The 19,806-nt window shown below is 30.6% G+C and overlaps 2 protein-coding genes across 11 annotated transcripts; both read left to right on the top strand.

The window, feature by feature from the left end:
* The first annotated feature begins 3,063 nt into the window (after positions 1-3,063).
* LOC111293051 (agamous-like MADS-box protein TM6) lies at positions 3,064-5,285 on the top strand. Of its 6 annotated transcripts, none has more exons than XM_089766690.1 (7): positions 3,071-3,515; positions 3,617-3,683; positions 3,783-3,844; positions 3,944-4,058; positions 4,467-4,508; positions 4,612-4,656; positions 4,770-5,285. In XM_089766690.1, exons 1-7 carry the CDS (start codon positions 3,328-3,330, stop codon positions 4,950-4,952), a joined length of 702 nt encoding a protein of 233 aa, XP_089622816.1. In that variant the 5' UTR covers positions 3,071-3,327; the 3' UTR covers positions 4,953-5,285. The 6 variants fall into 6 exon arrangements, with proteins under 6 accessions (XP_089622817.1, XP_089622818.1, XP_089622816.1 ...); XM_022885759.2 differs by having other exon boundaries at positions 3,072-3,515; positions 3,956-4,058; XM_022885760.2 differs by having other exon boundaries at positions 3,078-3,515; positions 3,959-4,058.
* A 580-nt stretch (positions 5,286-5,865) lies between these two features.
* LOC111292661 (uncharacterized) lies at positions 5,866-10,761 on the top strand. 5 transcript variants are annotated; one of them, XR_016345720.1, is made up of 7 exons: positions 5,866-6,377; positions 6,506-8,224; positions 8,332-8,386; positions 8,522-8,670; positions 9,183-9,388; positions 10,113-10,241; positions 10,420-10,761. XR_016345720.1 is itself a non-coding variant. In XM_022885150.2 (7 exons), exons 1-7 carry the CDS (start codon positions 6,300-6,302, stop codon positions 10,555-10,557), a joined length of 2,355 nt encoding a protein of 784 aa, XP_022740885.1. In that variant the 5' UTR covers positions 5,924-6,299; the 3' UTR covers positions 10,558-10,761. The 5 variants fall into 5 exon arrangements, 2 of the variants coding, with proteins under 2 accessions (XP_089622814.1, XP_022740885.1); XR_016345721.1 differs by having other exon boundaries at positions 5,869-6,377; positions 9,183-9,269; positions 10,035-10,241; XR_016345722.1 differs by having other exon boundaries at positions 5,875-6,377; positions 9,183-9,269; positions 10,075-10,241.
* The last annotated feature ends 9,045 nt before the right edge of the window (positions 10,762-19,806 follow it).

A 19,806-nucleotide genomic window follows, 5' to 3' on the forward strand; every position in this document is an offset into this window, starting at 1 on the left:
GGGGAACTGGTCTTTTTGACCCAAAAAGCATATTATAGAGAACCTGAGGAGAAAACTTGACAAGAGCAAGAGCCAAGGCAAAGTAAAGTTTATTGAAGATCGAAAATAAGCGCGTCATGATGAGATCTGAGAAAAGCCTAGCTAGCTGGGGTGGCTATACCCTAAATAACGTTAATATTTTCGAACTCTCAAAATCAACATTCATGTCGTTGCCTTGTTCAAGAAGAAGCTATATTGATTTTTTATATGCACCCTACCCTAGATAGTTGGTCGATAAAAAGAGAGTATCGAGAATGCAGAACTCGAAAAAATCCGCAAGTCATTTGGCTGTGTCAAGATGCCATCGGCCAATGCTTTGATTCCTTAACCTAAAAGCTAGAGCAAAGCTCAAGTTGGCCAAAGCATGATTCATGAGATAAACAAAGAATTAGTACATTGTAATTAGAAAAAAAGACTTTAGTTTTATAAAGCAAAGAGATTCTTATTTGATTTAATCAAACATGTTAATTTAGAATATGAAGCTTGAGTTCGTGCGTATGTTATATATATATATATAATCCATCTCAATATAAATTCAAAACATATACCTATGAGTATTTTTATATTTGATGTTAATATTTAAATTTTAATTATTTAAATTAAAAATCTAATATTTTATCCGCTTGTTGACAACCTATAAGCATTAGTTTATACTATCAAGGAACCAAAACATGCATGGAGCATAGGATTTAATTTGTAGTTGACATTATTAATTTTTTTTCACCAAAGACATTGTCGATTAAATAATTAAATATTTAAGAATGTTTTATTGCTATGTTCGTATTATTTTATGTGAGAAAATATTCATGCGGTTAACATCAAAATAACTCTGATTTTAATGATTAGACAAAAAAATCTACAATTAACGAAACAATCAAGCCAACGAAAATATAATAAAAAAATTAATTAATCACATAAAAAATAATAATTCGATATGATTTAGCTTAAAAAGTTTATGTTCATGAATGAAAAAAAAGACTCATTAGTTATAAAAAAATTGTAAATGTATCAAAACAATAAATATTCACTCATAATCAATACCTATGACCTTTTCATTCTCTTTTGATCTTATTGAATATGTTTAACTCAAACAAATATATATTTATGTACACTTATCCCTATCTGAATTATCTTAATTTCCTCTAACCTATCCAAACAAATATAACAATTATCATACATATTTAGACTCTCTCATTTTCTTTTAATTCACTACAAACATTTAAATATACACACCTATAAAGATCATTGTAATATCTTCTAGTTCAAACATACACATTCATAAAAGTTTTTTTTATTTTCTCTATCTTACAATTTTTTTTATACTTTTTCTCATAATTAATCATATTTAAACTCATATTATTTATAATCATATAAACTTACTTATCAAAAATTTATTTTCTCTTAAAAATTTTCTTTTATAGGTGTTTTTATTTATAAACAATATTTAATCTACATCAAAAAAAAATTCTCAAACAAGATTTGAGTCAATCCAACACACGCTTAGGCGTAAATGTTAGTGATGAATACGTAAATGGGTAAGATATTAAAAAAAAAAAAACTGATAAACTTCCATATTTAGGGATTAAGAATTTAAGATATCACTTTCGAGGTCCCAAAGGTAGTGGGTCCCAATGCCATTTGAGGAGAAAGAAATAAATGCAAAACAAAACAACTTAAGACTAAAAAAAGTTGGAGATAAGATTCTAAATGATAAATATAACATAAATTTACTACTCTTATTTAAGTGGGTAATTTTATCATTGTAATTTTTAATTTGATTAAAAATAATTAAAAAATAAATCTTAAATAGAATATTTCTTTTTTTTCTCATGAAATATTTTTTTATTATTAATTTTGTATTATTATCCTAAAAAAATTCATGGGTCTGGCTATTACGTTAGCCCTTAACTAGATACATTGATTCGATTTGAAATGGGATTGTCCTATGCAAGACAATTAATTAATCAAAATTTAATATTTTATGAGATTCATAAAAAATTTATGGAAGACCTATATTTTAAAGTGATAAATCATTACATAATTTTTTATCATAATTAATTAATTACAAGATTGCAATATAAATAATTATAAGTATAATACTCTCATTGAATAAGAGTGTTCATGGATTAAACTGGACTTCATTATAATATCAACATCATATAAATTTGTTCAAATTTAGTTTAACTCAATAATTTTGGTTTCAAATTTTATCTAAATTCGTACAGATAATTTCTTTAAAATATAAAAATGTTATTTTTTATTTAATTTTTAGTAAATTTGTATTTTTCTTTTATTAACTTTCAAAACTTAGATAATTTAACATATTTTTAAATATTTATACTACAATATTATGTATATTTATTTTTATATAAATATAAATTACATAATACATAAAAATATAACAATAATATATACTCCCTCCATCCCATTTTCTTTGTCCATATTTTTTTTAAGATGTCCTAAAATTATGTCTTATTTTTTTATTTTTGAATATCTTAAACTTTTACTTTTTATATTTTAAAATTATTTTTTACTTTTTAACATTAAAAACCATAGAATTTTAATTTTATAAAAAAATTAATTTTAATATTAGATATGTTAAAATCAATTTTTTTTAAATTTCGTGAAATTCAATATAAGACAAATAAATTGAAAGAAAAAAAGTATTATATAATAAAAATATATAATAAAAAATAGATCCAATTTGGACTTTAAATATTAAATTTAAAATTAAGATCCAACCTGCTTTTAAATGGATCGATGTTTTTATCCAAACTTAATATTTTTACTCAAAACTTCTCAATTATGCAACGAACCTCGTAAGTTAGTATTGAACTCATCCGTATTGAACCAAGTACATGCATGATTAGTAAACTCAGTCCCACTTAACACTACCAATAAAGACGCTTAAGGAAAAGGGGGTCTGTCGTGTACATTCATGTCCTGTCATGATCAAGGCAAAAAATGAAAAAAAAAAACCCTCATCTCACACGTTATCAGCCAATGTTACCCTCGTCTCAAGATGCCCCTGTTCTTTTGATCAGAGTTCACTCATTCAACCAGCATTTGTAGTTACAAAACAAAAGACTTTTATCTCCCCTTTCCCGATATAGATTCCACCCTCTCTTCCTCTGATCTTTAGCCATTTCTTTATCATCTTCTCCTCTTCCTCTCTTGAAGATAGCCTATTTGTACAAAGCCCTTCGCCTACCTAGCTGCCCTACCTGCTCTCATCTTATTGTTTTCTCAGAGTACTTTCTTTAAGAGTTTCAAAGGAGAAAAAAAAAAATGGGTCGTGGCAAGATCGAGATCAAGAAGATTGAGAACGCTACTAACAGGCAGGTGACCTATTCCAAGAGAAGAAATGGTCTTTTCAAGAAAGCCCAAGAGCTCACTGTTCTCTGCGATGCTAAGGTTTCCTTGATCATGTTCTCCAGCACTGGAAAATTCCATGAGTTCATCAGCCCTAATATCTCGTACGGTACCCAATCCCGTCTCTCTCTCTCTTTTCTCTCCATAAATATTTATGCATGAAAGAAATGATATGGCTTTTGTTTTTGTTGTTGTTGTAAATTAGGACGAAGGCGTTTTTTGATCTTTATCAAAAGACTACAGGGACTGATCTCTGGAGCTCCCACTATGAGGTTATTAATCTCTCTCTTTAATTTTTACAGTGCTTGATCTGTCAGCTTTTTGATATTTTTCTTGTGGATCTTAGTTTTATGCCTTATATGTTTTGGCAGAAAATGCAAGAAAACTACAGAAGGCTGAAGGAGATCAACAAGAAGCTAAGGAAAGAGATCATGTAAAGACAGTAGTGCTTTAATATATACCAAAGTTAGGGTTATTTTGGCAATGAAAGTTTGTTCATTTTTTTCAAGGTTTATGAAGTAAAGTTGATTAGGAATGGTTTTAGCAGGCAAAGGATGGGTGGCGAACTGGATGATCTTAACATTAAGGAACTGCAAGCTCTTGAGGCTAAAATGGATTCTTCCTTGGTGTTTGTACGTGACAGAAAGGTTTGAAATTATTGGACTTTTTGTTGTACCAAAAGAGGGGTTTCTTGGGTTTTGGTTTCTCTCATATTTATATTCTTCAAACTTTCTTCTCCTACTAAGGTTAAATAAAAAAAAAGTTAGGGTTCTAACTGGAACGATCTATCCTTTGGCAAAAGCTCCGTTCAATTAATTGAGTTTTGAAAAATTTTTAGAATCAAATTGGCCATCCTCTCAACTCCTCCACTTCAGAAAGTTTTCATCATTTTGGTAAATCGAGCCCCCCAAAATTCTCCACTTTGAAAATGAGGGAAAAGAAAAACCCATGTAAAAACAGAAAGGGGTTCTTTGTGTGTTTCTATACATGTAAAAACCCCCATCGAGGTTATAACTCAAATCATGAAACTAACAATATCAGTTGATTGTCCACAGTACCATGTCATTAAAACGCAAACCTACACACACAAGAAGAAGGTTAGTGAATTCAACAGCGTAAATAATCACCTTTTTTTTTATTATTATTTGATTCAATTTTTCAACTTGTTGCTCATTTGTGGACTGGACTGCGCTGCTGCAGGTAAGGAACTTGGAGGAAAGACGTGCAAATCTTGTCTTCAACTTGGTATGAAACTTTGGGTTGAACTTGATACTTGACTTTCTTAAATTATCAAATAGTTAAAAGAATTTTAGATTTTAAAAGTGAGTTTTTTTTTTCCCATCTTTGTGATCATTAAGGAGACAAAGCTTGACCATCAGGATGGAATAGTTGACAATGAAGGATATTATGAAGCAGCAGCACTTGGGCTAGCAAATGGAGCCTCTAACTTATATGCTCTTCGCCTGTACCAAGGCTACCATCCCAATCTTATTCTTCACCATGGGGAAAAATATGGTTCCAATGATCTGCGCCATGCTTGATTGGTGGTTTTCGAGGACACACCTTCAATTTCAGACAATTAATCTATATATTATTAATTCTCTTTATTATATTACTAACTAATATATATGAACTAGAAAATAAATTCAGAGTTGTACCAAGTAATTTCTCTTGCTTGGTTAAAACGGTAATTAATGGCCTGAAATTAGCAAGATTTTCAGTGCTTTCTCTCTTTCTCCTTCTAGGACAAGTAAGAGCTGGCGTGTCCCCTTTAATGTAATATATAAAATAGGTTGGGTTGTATTGACATTTTATTGAACTTTGGCCTAATGATGCTAATATATATATATATATATATATTCTCATTTTTCTCATCCATTTTGACCTATAATTAGTGGGGTTCTTGATTTTGCTGAGAAAATTTGTTCAATATGAACATGTCCCTCACCGACCTAGCTATTTAGCATTTAGTACCAGCATGCTCTTAAAGCCCTCGTTGGCAAAATCTACTTTAAAAACAACGTACAAATACAAGTCTACAAGGAAAAGGTAGACAGACTTATGTGGTTTGATAGAGAAAATTATAGATTAACACGTCACGAAATTAAATAGTTTAATGATTGATTCTCCAATGAAAACGTTTGTAATAACACATCACATTCCTATAAAAAATATTTGGGGAATATCCCAACATTAGCCTACCATAATAATATCTCTGAACTAATTTTTTTCATTCAAATTTTTAAAAGGTATTTCGTAATATTATATATATTATCTCGTATACATATTTGCTAATTAATAAATCCAATCTTATAAGATTCATAAAAAATAATTTTATTAACATCAAGGTATCATTAATTTGAAACTAAAATTGAAGATCAAATTTGAATCAATTCTTAAAAAAAAAAATCCATTAAGATTTTGCAAGATTTGTTAGAATTAACTTGCTACTCAAAAAATGATTTTAAAATCCATTGAGTCCAAAACAGCTGACTAGGAGAGTTGAGATTGGTTTAAAATCTGGTTCGAACCGGCCCAAAGAATTTTGAAACCGGAATCATTCTTTCATGAGGGGCCTGATTGTAATTTCACCAATTACAAGACCGTGAAACCGTTCCGCGCGACCTCGTCATCTCAGAGACTGACGCAGAGTGACGGCGCCTGAGAGTGCTCCCTCCCCACACACGCTTGTACACACACAATAAAAAAAAGGAAAAAAAAAAAGAAAAAATCAAACCTCATTTCCGTGGCGGATCCCTCAAGTCAACAATACAAACGAAAACTAAACCGTTAACCGTTAAATCTTTACTGTTTTTTTTTTTTTTTTTTAATTTCTAAAATCATTTCCATTTTTGTAAATCCATCAAAAATTCAAAACTTGAAATTCCATGTCAGCTCTGGCTGCTTCGGTTTCTTCTTCTTCTTGGATCCCCGAAGACGATCTCTTATTAAAGAACGCTATTGAGGTAAGCACTCTCTTCTTATTTTTTACTCAATTTTACTCATATTTACAATCTTAAAAAAAAAAAAATTCTTTTCCATTTATCTAACCCTAAGTTTACTGCTAATAATAATAATAATTTGGTAATTGCAGTCCGGTGCTTCATTGGAAGCACTAGCAAAAGGTGCGGTTCGATTTTCACGAAAGTATACGGTTAGAGAATTGCAAGACCGATGGCGTGCTTTACTTTATGATCCTGTTATTTCTGATCGAGCATCGACTCGAATGATTGAGGTTGAATTATCGGCTTCTAGTTTATCTTCGAAATCAAATAAATTTGATAATTCTGTTGAAAATGGAAGTACCAAACGAAAATTGGAAAGCGTTAGAAGATTGTATTATTCTATGAGGAAAAGGACTTGTAACCAACTTTTAACAAAGTCTAGCGATGTTAGTTTTCTTGGATCACCGAATGATAATGATTGCATCCGTAATAGAGGCGGCTGTGAGGAGTGTGTACGGCCTCGTGAGGATTATGTTCAAAGCCAATTCGGATTCTGTGAATTAGGGATAGATAGCATGCATAATGGATCAAAAGAGGATGATCTGAAAGTAGCTTTGAAGAAGGATTTCTCTAGTGAAAAAGTTGAGAAGCTTGAACAGAATGATGTGCTTGAGGGGTCTCCTCGACTTGTTTGTCAGTCTTCAGTTGAATTTGGGCATCCATCTGAAGTTGAGGGAATCAAGCCTTACTCAATGGGATGTTCTTCGCCACAGCCACATCTGCCATTGTGGAAAACGATGAAAGATGTTCCAGTAACTGTGATGCCAATAAATGGTGAAACTGGTGATAAAGGCCAGGATGCAGAAGGTGAAATTTTGCATCCCAAAGATGTGGATGGTAAGAAAGTATGTGCATTTGGAAATGATGTTGTTCCTTCGGATATGATGTTAAAAGATGGCTATGAAATTAATAGTTCAGCTGCCATCTCTGGCGGTGATTTAGCAGAAACAGATGCTCTGTTAAACTTTGATGGTGACACAATGGATAGATCTTGTTATGATAGTGTGAATTCACTTTTGCTGAATTCTCCTAATGATGTTCAGGAAGATGATACGTCGAAGACTAAAGAACCTGAGATATTAGTGTCAGATACGTGTCCTGGTATATCAGAAGCTTCCTATCCTGCAAAGTTGGATGAAATTCCTGACCAACAGCAGTCACATTCTGGGCTTGGTGAACAGCTAGGTACTTGTTGTCCGGAAATCAATTTGCCTTCATCTACATCCATATCAAATCCTCATGCTTCTGAACTTCATGATGAAGTGATTTGCTGCATGGTGAACAGTGAGGACCCTGAAATCCCATGCAACGATGATGTTCTCTTAGGTAAAGCTTTTGCTTTATCTATAACGCAAAAGTGTCATAAAGAGGGTAGTGAACAGGCTTCATCCTTTGCAAATCAAGAGGATGGTAAAGAAGAATTGAGCTTGATGGAGACAGAAGATAATCTTACTCAATCTTTTACTGCTCCCAAGATGGTAGGACTGGACATTTTGTCAGAATCTAGTCAAGGTGTCAAATCTGAGTTTCATGATGGTCATTGTCATTTGATTTCCAGACAGGCTCAAAATTCCCTGGTCAATCCATGTAGGTTTAAAGCAGCACAAGCCTTTTCCAATTCTGCCAAGGATGGTGCAGCAAAGGAAGAGCCATCAGATGAATGCAATACCAAAGATATGCCAATATATGCAGGAACGAGTTCCGTTGTAGATACTGTTTTGGAACCTGAAGCAAACCTGACAACATCTGATAAGATAGAATATGATAGCGATGATGATGTTCCTAGCTTTTCTGATATTGAAGCCATGGTAAATCTTGACAATTATGTTCATGAGAAGGATGTTCTTTTTTGTTGTCGTCATCTATTTTTATTATATCTGGTGTTTAAATAACAATCTTTTGATGCTTACTTCAGATACTTGAAATGGATTTATGTCCAGATGAGTCTGATTCTTTAACTAATAGAGAAGGTATGAAGTTCAACTTGCACTAACGATGGTTTAGCTATGGTTTAACCAATCAATATGAGAATGAAAATTAATCTGTGTACTATTTACTTTAAAGACTGTCTGCACATGTTGATTTTGTTTTCTTGATATTCCTAGTCTCGTGGTATCAAGATGAGCATGCTAAGAGGACAATCATTAGGTTGGAGCAGTGTGCTCGGTCTGCTATGCAAAGAGCTATTGCATCTCAAGGAGCACTCGCTGTCTTCTATGGTCGTCATATGAAACATTACATTAAAGAAACCGAGGTACTCAATTTTAGCTAATCTTAATCTTTTTATTGTATTAACTGCTTTTACACTTCATTATGCTGACAATCAACTCATTCCTTTCCTTTTCTGGAAAAAGTTTTCATGATATGGTTGGGAATGGTACTTAATGGATTTTTCTCTTCTCAATTTCTTTGCCTAAAGTCTTTGTTGTTTCCTATTCTTTTTGGAGCTGTAATTTTTGGTTATATTCATGATATGGTTGGGAATGGTACTTAATGGACTTTTATCTTCTCAATTCCTTTGCCTAAACTCTTTGTTGTTTCCTTTTCTTTTTGTAGCTGTAATTTTTGGTTAGATAAGTGGTGCTTATGTGTGTTTTTCTTTCTAGTTTCAATGCACAAATTTGTAGCAAGTTTGTACATCATTGAAATTATAGGTGGTGCTTTATGTGTATTGATTTTGTAGTGCCTAGTTACGCACTGATTTCTTGGTTTGTGACATTCAAGATTGTTCTCATGTTTCTAGTTCAAACTGTCCCTGCTTTGCAGGTCATACTTGGCAGGGCAACCGTGGATGTTGATGTTGATATTGACTTAGGAAGAGAAGGCCATGCTAACAAGATATCTAGACGACAGGTGGGATATTTTGATTTCCTTGAACAATTTCGCATTTTTCTGTTTGTTTGTCTTATGGCCAGTATTCAGAGGATGTGGGGGAACTCGAACCTTGAATCTGCAACTTTCCACCCCTCAAGGTATAGGTATCTGGCCACCTTGCTACAAGGCTTTGTGGTCAGTTATTTTGGATATTTGCATTTGTTAGTTGCAAATATTTCCCCTCCCTCTTTTGAGAACGTATCCTACAAAAATTTGAGCTTTGAGTTACATTATGCCATGAACATGGTCAAGGTAGGTTATATGTTTTGATGAGGTCAATCATTTAAGCAGTCATGCTGATCAAAATACTTGGAGAGAGAGAAAGAGAGAGAGTGTGATGAGAACAAACAACTCATTACCAAGTTACTGTTACTACAGAAGTGGAAGGCCACTAGAATCTTACAAGCACTCTTCCATCTCTTTTAAGAATGGATGGTATTGGATGATCCTTGTGCCCTTCTGTGTTGAATCATATTATCGGAATTGGGTTTATTAGTGGAAATTTTTTGAATTAAATCCATTGTTAAAATACAAAGAGCCATACTTTAAGGCAGTTTCTTAAAATCAAAATTAGAAACATCATCTGCTTACGTTACTGGCTTTGGACACCTTAGTTAGCTTCTTGAGCTTGTTCTTTTATTCTGAATTATAATCATGCATGCTTTCTAGATTATGTTAGGCACTTGTGAAAAGATGGTACTCTTCAATAATTATTGATTATACCTAACTTGTTTAGCTTTTCAGATATCCTTTTTAGATTTTTTTGCTCCTATACTGCTTGCAGATTTACATGGGAATAATTATTCTCATCATTTCTGCTAGGCAATTATAAAAATGGAGGAAGATGGTTCATTCTCTTTGAAGAATCTGGGCAAGAGTTCAATATTTTTAAATGGGAAAGAAGTTTGTACGGGACAGCTGATGGGTCTTGGTTCAAGTAGTTTGATTGAGGTAGTTGTCTTTGTATTTGAAATGGCTGATAACCTTGTGAGCCCTTTCCAATTCCATGCTATTTCATTTGTCCTGCTTTTTTGCACTATTGAATTCTATATGGCGATTATATGGCTTGCCGATTGCACCTGTATGTTATACAGTGACGGCACTAATTGACCTTTTCATTTTCTTGCAGATTAGGGACATGGCTTTTGTCTTTGAAATAAACCAAAATTCTGTTAAGCGTTATCTGGCAAATATCACCCAGAAAAACCAAGAAAAGAAAAGAGCTTTTGACCATTTGGAAGAGCGGAAGAGGGTACTGGATGAATAGCGAGATTTGCTTATGTGTACCTTTTAAAACACCCTACCTTCCTTCTGCAAATTCATTTTGTATAATTAAAATAGTGTTCAGGGCTTACCCTAAATGGTAGGAGCATGCAGATAACATAGCATGTTCTACTGTTTTATACAACGGCCGTATGTATAGACACATCTCGAAAAAAATATATAAAAATAGTACTAGTTGATTCTCACTTACGGAGGAGGAGAAAAGAAGCTAATTGATTATGTAATTATAGCTGGTTCTCTTCTCATCACCCTCCATCTTGTTCCTCCCTTCGCTGAAACAGAAATTGATGTTTCTCAAAGTGGGCAAAACATGTGTTTAGCTTTAGCCATTCATTAGCTTGTTATAGGTATTAAGATTGCCTCTTCCTATATATATATGGCCAGGGCCCTTTCTCGTTAGAATCCTGGTCCAGCACCAGCTATTCCTTGCCGCCTTCTTCTCTAAATTTTTATATGGCGTTGCTTCGAAGTTTTCATGCTCCAAGTTGAACCAAAATTACTCGTTACTGACTTATTGAAGCAAACCAGAACCAGCACTAACAATAATATTAAAAAATGGGACCCTAAATCAAGAAAGTAAGATCATGCAGGAAAGCAGCCTAGTAATCAAGGTTTTCGTTTAAAAAACAATCTGCGAAAAGCGTCAGCTGTACCTGATTGAGAGAATCTACATTCTGGATATGGCAATGTCTTTTCCAAAAGCCTTTTGTTGAAATTACAAGTCTTCGTTATCTATAATCAATATGCATAATGCAACCACTAACTTTAACTCAGTGAACCAGACTCCCCTTAAACCACCCACCAACCAAAAGTCTTGTGACAGAAAGCATCAAGGAGATGCTCTATGGGTTGGCACTTTGCATTTGACTCCATAGACTAACAGCCAGTAATCAACTAATCTTTTTCTCTTTTTAATTGTGATGATCAGCCTAATCTTTTTTTCTAGTGTTATCAACATTACTAGAAACTTGTTTAGTTGTTTGTGATTTTCTGTTTTCAAGTAGGCAGCATTTCCTTTCAATTAAAGGCATTGGGGCAAGCCAAAATTTTGGTTGGGGAAGAGGACAGGAATCATTCCCTTGCAAAGCAGTGCCCCCATGTTAAGCTAAAGTGAAACAGCAGTTCAGTACAAAAGTTATTACACATTAAATTCTAAAGGGTAATGATGAATCTGCAAGTTCCATTTCAACTCTCACGGGCCATGTTTTTTCCACTAACTTTTGTAAAATTGATAATCTTTTAATGCAAACTAGAAGTGATGTTTCTGCCAAAAGAAATGTTCATATTTGTGTACTTGGTTACACAGCAAGCAATGAATAAAGGTTTGAGATCAAATTTCAGATATGTCATAGAATGATTTTTCTATTTGCTAGAGTCTCATGTTTTTATTTGTTCACGTTACCATATATGAATGTTATCAAATATTTTTGTAAAAAAACAAAGCTTCATTTAAAGTGATTCTCTTTGTAACAATCAAACCCATATACATATATATATATATATATATATTAATTTCTTTCATTATTTTCTATCAAACTTTTTTTTTTTTTTTTTTATAATGTGGTGAGTAATATAAGAATGTTACAATCATATGTATTATATTATAATATATAAAGATGTCTGATAAGATTTGTATATGAATGTTTAGATGGATATTTCCTTTTTTCAATACATAGACAGTACCTATTATATATGATTCAAATTTAAATATCAAAATTTTTAAAAATAAATTATTTATGGTTAATTCTCTATGGTTTTTTTTCAAAAAAAAAAAATTCAAATAAGTTGTAATAAAAATATAAAACTTAAAGAAATTAATCTTATTTGATTAAGATTTCACCTTGATATGTCTCTTTTTAAATTTAAAATTTACGAATGGATATTTTTACTTTGGTAACTTTCTTTATAATCATTTAATCTTTAATTTTTTAAATTCAAAAATACCAATATCACTTAATATATTTTTTTAAGTTCAAAAGATATTTATCATTAATCTAAAGTTTAAACATCCTAATTACCATCCAACATCTATAAATAGCATGAGGTACAGAGTTTTTTTTAATTCAATTTGTAATTTTTTTTAAAAAGATATTATTATTCTTATGATTTTGTTTTTATAAAAAATAATATCTATATTTAATTATTTTTCTTTTGACACACATTTACTACTTTTTTATTTTCATATTTTTTTCGAAACTTTCTTTAAAATCACATAATGAAGGTATGTAAATATTATGAGCTAATTTATTATTCAATTATGTATATTTTTATTTTTAAAAGACAATAATATTTTTATATTCTCATTCTTTTTAATATTTAGATCATAATTATAATAATGAAGGTATGTCAAAATTTTTTATGATTTAATTAAATTTTTATTCAATTACTTTGAAGGAAAGAAATTGGCATGATAATATACTTTTTATATAATGCAATTGTCGTTCGAGGTTAAAATTTATTTAATGTTAAAACTCACTTATTCTCTTTCATTTCTTAATTTTTTTCATTCCTATCATCACTTATTCTCTTTCTTTTCTTAATTCTTCATTCCTATCATAGTTTTTGTCTTATTATCTACTTATTGGCACAAAAATACATCTATAATCCAATAATTATATAAGGTTGAAATTTTAAGTAATGTGAAAACCCATTTATTTCCTTTTTTTTTCTCTATTTTTTTCATAGTTATAGTTGTTTCCTAACTCTCTTATGGTGTAGTCTATAACAAATATTGATTTAAATTTAAATTTATTTTTTAATTTAGATACATTTAAATTCATTTTTAGAGTTACAATTTTTTATTTGTACCATTTCATGTTCTTATGTTTTAAAATACATCATCTTTTTGTTTTTTAGGTTAGTTTCTCTTTCTTTCTTGATTTAATTAGTAACTTTAATTATATTATATTGCTACTTTAATAAATTTTATCAGATATTGTTTAAATCTTGATATATTTTTTATGAAAAAAAATCTTGATCTATTGGTTAATTGCCTATTATTAAGTTATTTTCAAATATCAACAAAAAAAGTTCGTATACAAGTTCAGGACTTTAAAATTATTGAGAGTTTTTTTAATGTCAAAATCATTAAAGGGGCATTTGGTTTGGAGAATCCACACATTTTCTCTCAAAATCTTACTGTTGGATATTTAATTCCAACATTTTATTTGAGGTAATCTGATTCTGAGAAAAACTGACAAATTTTCAACAATATCCAAAGTCCCGGAATCAAAAACTCACTTCTCTATGTGATATTTTAGGATTTCAAGAGAAAAGTAGCATTATTTTCAAATTTGGCCTAACTAAAAAATTAGGAAATAACTATAACCATTTTGAAAATCATGTCTAGAAATAAATGCAACTCAGTTGTAAATTTTTGCTAGTAAAAAATTTGGTTTATATATGACGTTTGGTGTGAAAAATGCCTTCAATAATCTCTTACAAAAAATTGAATGGTTATTCAATGTGTTTTTTTATTAAAAACGCCTTGAATAATCTTTAAAAATTTTTATAATGAGATTATTGAATACGTTTTTGGCCAGAAATGTCTTAAATAATCTTTTACAAAAATTTAATTGAGTTATTCAAGGTGTTTCTAGCCAAAAATACCTTGAATAATCCTTTAATTTTTTATTGGAGATTATTCAAGGTATTTTTGCCTAAAAAACACCTTGAATAATCCATTATAAAAAATTTAATGGGGTTATTGAATGCATTTTCTAGCCAAAAAAGCCTTCAATAATCTCTTTTAATTTTAATAAGGTGATTATTCAAGGTGTTTTTGACCAAAAATGCCTTGAATAATTTCATTCAATTTTTTATTGGGGATTATTCAAGGCATTTTTACCTAAAAAATTTCATGAATAATCCTTTACAAAAAATTGAAAGGAGTTATTCAAAGCGTTTTTGGTTAAAAACACCTTCAATAATCCCCTCCCCATTTCAATTTATATAAGGGGATTATTTAAGGCATTTTTACCCAAAAAAACACTTTGAATAATCCCTTACAAAAATTGAATAGAAGCTATTTAGGTGTTTCTGGCTAAAAACACCTTAAATGATCATTATTTAAAAACTATTATTTTTTATTTTCATAGATCAGAGTGTTGTGACATGATCTTTCTTTAAATACACTTATAAATAAATGATTAAGGTGTTTGTATGGAAAAATGCCTCAATTGGTTATCAGTTAAGGCGTTTCTTCCTACAATTGCCTTTAATATTCTCATATTAAAATTTTGTTTTCCCTCTCGATGATCATGTTCTGACAATATGAATGTTCTAACGTCTAATCGTGAAGTAGAAGAGATTATTAAAAAAAATATGATGTTTGTATATATAAAACGCCTTATTCCATGTCTTCTTCATGATTCAATTACAAATATAATTAAAATTTATATTTCAACAGATCTCAACTCATAGTATTTACTTTTCTCTTTGAAAAAATTTTAGCTTCCTCATCTATCATTTAATTTTTATCCTATTAAGTTTATTATCAGTTTTTACACAAAACGGTGTGTATACATTCTGATTGATAGTGTGTAATCCATGTTGCCTTCCAATGAACTTATTTTTCATTTCTTAGATGTCGTTTAGCTCTAGATTAAAAGTGTTTTCGATATATATTATTTGTTTTATGGTTAAACTATTTTAGCTCATTCTAATCTTCTAATGTTTTGTTTGTGATTTATATTTTATTTGATGGTGCAGGGTAATTCCATCCACTATATGCCAATATTTGCTTTCCATTATGTTTTCAACTTTAATGATATTCTTTCTTCTAAATAGTTATGACTGATTTTTCGCTAAGGAATATGTGATTGGTTACATTGCTTATGATGCAATTGAACCAGATGGAGACTTTGTTGCATTTGTTATGTTTTGTTACTGTAACTTTATTAAATATTAAGGTAAGAAGACGATGTAGGCTATCTTATGGTGAAACATCTTATGATAACCTATGTATTAAAAAGTTAAACTTAAACACAATATTTTTTTGGAGCGATATACATTGTGTAGATTATATTAGAATGGACAAGAGAGCTTTTGCAAAATTAAGTCATTTGCTTAAAACAGAATAAGGGTTACAGTCATTTAGACATATGTCAATAGAAGAACTAGCAATTAGCTTCATCTACATTATTGCCCATTGTACAAAAAATAAGATTATAAAGTGTTAAATGGCCAGATCTGGAAAGACAATTAGTAGATAATTACATTATGTGTTGAATTTTATTTTAAGATTGCATATGCTATTATTTAAAAAACTCGAACCCATACTGAAAAATTCAACAGATAATAGATGAAAATAGTTTAAGGGTTGTTTGGGTGTCTTAGGTGGGACATACATTAAAGTTAATGTTAATGCAGTTGATCAGCCTAGATACAGGATTAGGAAAAATGAAATTGCTTCCAATGTCCTTGGTGTTTACACCTTAGATATGCAATTCATATATGTTTTACCAAGATGGAAAGATTCTACAATAGATGGCAAAGCATTAAGGGATGCCATTACACATAAAAATAGGTTGAGGATCCTATAAGGTATTATTTGTATTATGTTCGTGTAATGTTAATAACGACGTTGCTTATTTCCATATTAATAGTGTTGTTGATTATTCTAACAGGTAATTACTATTTGTGTGATGTTGGATACATAAATGGAGAAAGATTTTTGGCACTTTTAGAGGTCAAAAATACCATCTTAGTGATTGGAGGGCAAGACTTCAACCGATAACCTCGCAAGAATACTTCAACATTAAATACTCTCAAGTAAGAAATTGTATCAAGAGATATTTTGGTATATTGAAAGCTAGATGGGCAATTTTAAAGAAAAAGTCATTTTATTCAATTAAGACATAGTGTATAATCATTTTTACTTGTTGCATTTTCTATAATTTTATTACGTCTGAGATGATTTTTGATCCTATTTAAGGGAATGTTGCCAAAAGAAGTATTCCCAACCAAATGAATCTGATTATCAATATTTGATTATTCATGTTAAGTCATCCAATTATTGGACTTAGTTTAAAGATAATCTGGCTAATGATATATTCACCAATTGGTTGCAATCTAGAGGATAATAACATTATAGATATGTTTTATATTTTATTATTTGTTTACCCAAATGATTTTTATTTTATGTACTATATGGTTGATAGTGTCCAATGAATATTACAATTTGGAGAACACATTGCCTTCTTTCCATGTTTATTCATTTATTTCGTTTTCTTGATTATTTTTTATTTACTATATTGATATTGTTTCAAAATATCTAACCATGTGATTAGAAATTAAAATGTCTTCATTGCATGACAATCCATCGTAATCAGTTCGACGAGCATCTAGAAGATGATTGGATAGTTCTAACTTTGGTAACCACTCATGGACTAGAAATGAGGATTCGTATTTGGTTCAATGCCTACATTCTTTGGTTAATGATCCTAGATGGAGAGCAGATAATGGGATTTTTCACGTCTGTAGACACCGATTTTTTTCAAGTTTACTGTTTCCATTTTAGTTTAATATTATAATTAATAATAATAATAATAATAATAATAAAATAATAAATATATATTTTTTTAAAAAAAATAATTATTAATTATTAAAAAAAGAAAAGAAAGAGAAAATAAAAAAAATAAAAAATAAGGTGGCTGGTGTACGGCGTTGCTGTCGCCCTTGACCAACCACCCTACAGCTCACCTCCACTACCTACTCACCACCTTACGGCCCACCTCCTGTCACTCCCTATAGCCACCCCTACAACCATAATTTGCTCCTTAAAAAAACCTCATAGATTCTTCCCTAAAAAACCCCTCTCGGACACACGAAGAGCGAACCCTTCATCACTGCCCAACCTCTTTTTCAACAAGCTTTTGAATACCCAAAGTCCTAGCCTTCCACACTCAGAAAAACCCAAGCCATCCACAAAACTTTTTACCCATCAGAAAACCAAACAAAAATCCAAGCCAGAATATAAAAAAAAAAGAGAACAAACTAAAAAAAAAAGACAAACACAGTCTTCTCCATAGGGAGGAACTCAGCGTCAAGCTACCTGCAAAAAGGAAGATATATCAATTTTTGTTCAAAAAAAAAAAGAAGACAGAAACTTTAAGCCTCGATCTACGTTGATCGAGATAGTTTCAGGCGAAAAGAAGGTCAGATCTAAAAAGAGCACGTTGAAAGAAATTTTTTAGATTTTCGACAATTGACGACCACCGTCGGTGGTGACTCAGGTGGCGGTCGGAGCGACGGTCTGACGCCAGACTCGTGCAAAGCCCTAGGAGCTTTCCTAAGAGCTCTGGATTTTTTTTTCTAGCTAAAGGGTGAGAATGGAGTAAAAAATTTTTTTTTGGTTTTATATAAAGGAGAAAAACCCAAAACGACGTTGTTTTAGCCAAAGAGGATTTACACGTGGACCCGAATCCGACCCGAGATCTGCATAACCTGACCCGTCAACCTACTTCAGCCAACCTTGAACCGATCTAGAAGAACCGCCAGTGAACCGATTGAACAGGTTTGAACCACCGAACTGTTCGAACCGCTGATTGAACCATCAAACCGGTCAGATTGGTCCAGACCAGTGTTGACCGAACCATTGATTGGTCCGATTCAGGTAAAAATTTTTTTTTTTAAATTTTTTATTTTTTTATATATTATTATTTTTGTTATTTTAAGTATTTTTTTTAATATTGATGCATTATAAATTCTTAAATTTGTTAGAATTTTTTTTAATTGTTTTTTAATAATAAAATGAAAACAAAGTAAGATAATATTAAAAAATATATATTAAAAATGCTTAAATAATAATAATAGATTTTTTTTACTATTTTCTCTATCTACATGTTTGAGGGAATAAAAAATATTTTTTTTAAAAAATAATTTCACTTAGATGTTAGAGAATTGTTATTAATAAATTTTCATAAAAAGAAATATAAGAAATTTTTAATTAATTTTCAAAAATCATTAAAATCGAACTTGCTTCGAAAATCCGCCTAGATATTGGAGATTTTTAGAGATGTTCGTATTTTTTTAAAAACGAAACCTTAAACACTAATTCTTAATTTTCAAAATCCTAGGTTTCTAAAACCCCTAAAATTCAAAATCCCCTTAAAATCCAAAATCCTAAAATTCGAAACCCCTAAAATCTAAAATCCCTTAAATCCAAACCCCCAAAAATCCGAAACCCCAAAAATCCGAAACCCCTAAAATCCAAACCCCAAAATCTAAAATCCCTAAAATCCAAACTCTTAAATCAAAACCCTAAACCACAAAACCCAAACCCTAAAATCTCCAAACTCTAAAATCAAAACCTTAAACCTTTTATATCCTAAAATTCAAGCCTAAAAACCCTTTAAACCTTAAAACAAAACCTTCAAAACCTCTACTCAAGCCCTTACTCAAAACCTCCTAAAAATCCTAAGGACACGTGTGAAAATTCTATTTGAAGCAATTTGTTCTCAAATGTCGCCTAGATGATGGGGTATTTAGATAATTTTACTTCGTTAAGTCTTTTCACATGATTTATTAATTCGCATTAATAATAAGATTAATAAATAAAAAGTATAATAGTAAATTAGGATCTTAAATATAAACAGTCACACCTAAGCTCTACCTAGATGTTGGAGAGTTGAGGTGGTTTCATTATACTTAAGAATCTAAGTTTTAAATTTCATCTCATCCTACATAACATTCATTGGCATACATACGTTAGTATGTTATTATTAGTAGTTATTTGTACTATTTTGTCTTTAATTTTTAATTCACTGTTTGACGATAAAATATTTTAAAAATTGTGATATTATAAAATAAAATAAAAATAACATTCTGAAAGAAATAATTCTTGGTACTCTGCCTAGATGTTAGAGAGTCACTAACACTTATTTTTTATAAAGATTGTTATTTCATTTTAAGGATTATTGTGTTAAATCTTAAGCGAAAAGAGTTATTTTAAATTCTGCCTAGATGTTAGAAAATTTTAAGATAATTCTTTAACTTAAAGATTTTTTCAATATTTCTAAAAAAAATTTTAGCAAAATTTTATTTTTTCCAAATGAAGAGAATTAGTGTTAAATTTCAAATTAAAACTATTTTTATCCAACATAAAAAATAACGCGTAGTTAAATGGTACCAATTTATGGGCGTTGTGGGGGTGCTAATCCTTTCCCACACGTAACTGACTCCCAGACTTAACTTGGTTTTTCGTAGACTAAAATTTATCTTTTTGATAAAC

Source organism: Durio zibethinus, chromosome 10 (assembly GCF_047325235.1).
Source record: "Durio zibethinus cultivar Kanyao isolate XHJ-2024 chromosome 10, ASM4732523v1, whole genome shotgun sequence".
In the NCBI taxonomy this organism is placed as follows: domain Eukaryota; kingdom Viridiplantae; phylum Streptophyta; class Magnoliopsida; order Malvales; family Malvaceae; genus Durio; species Durio zibethinus.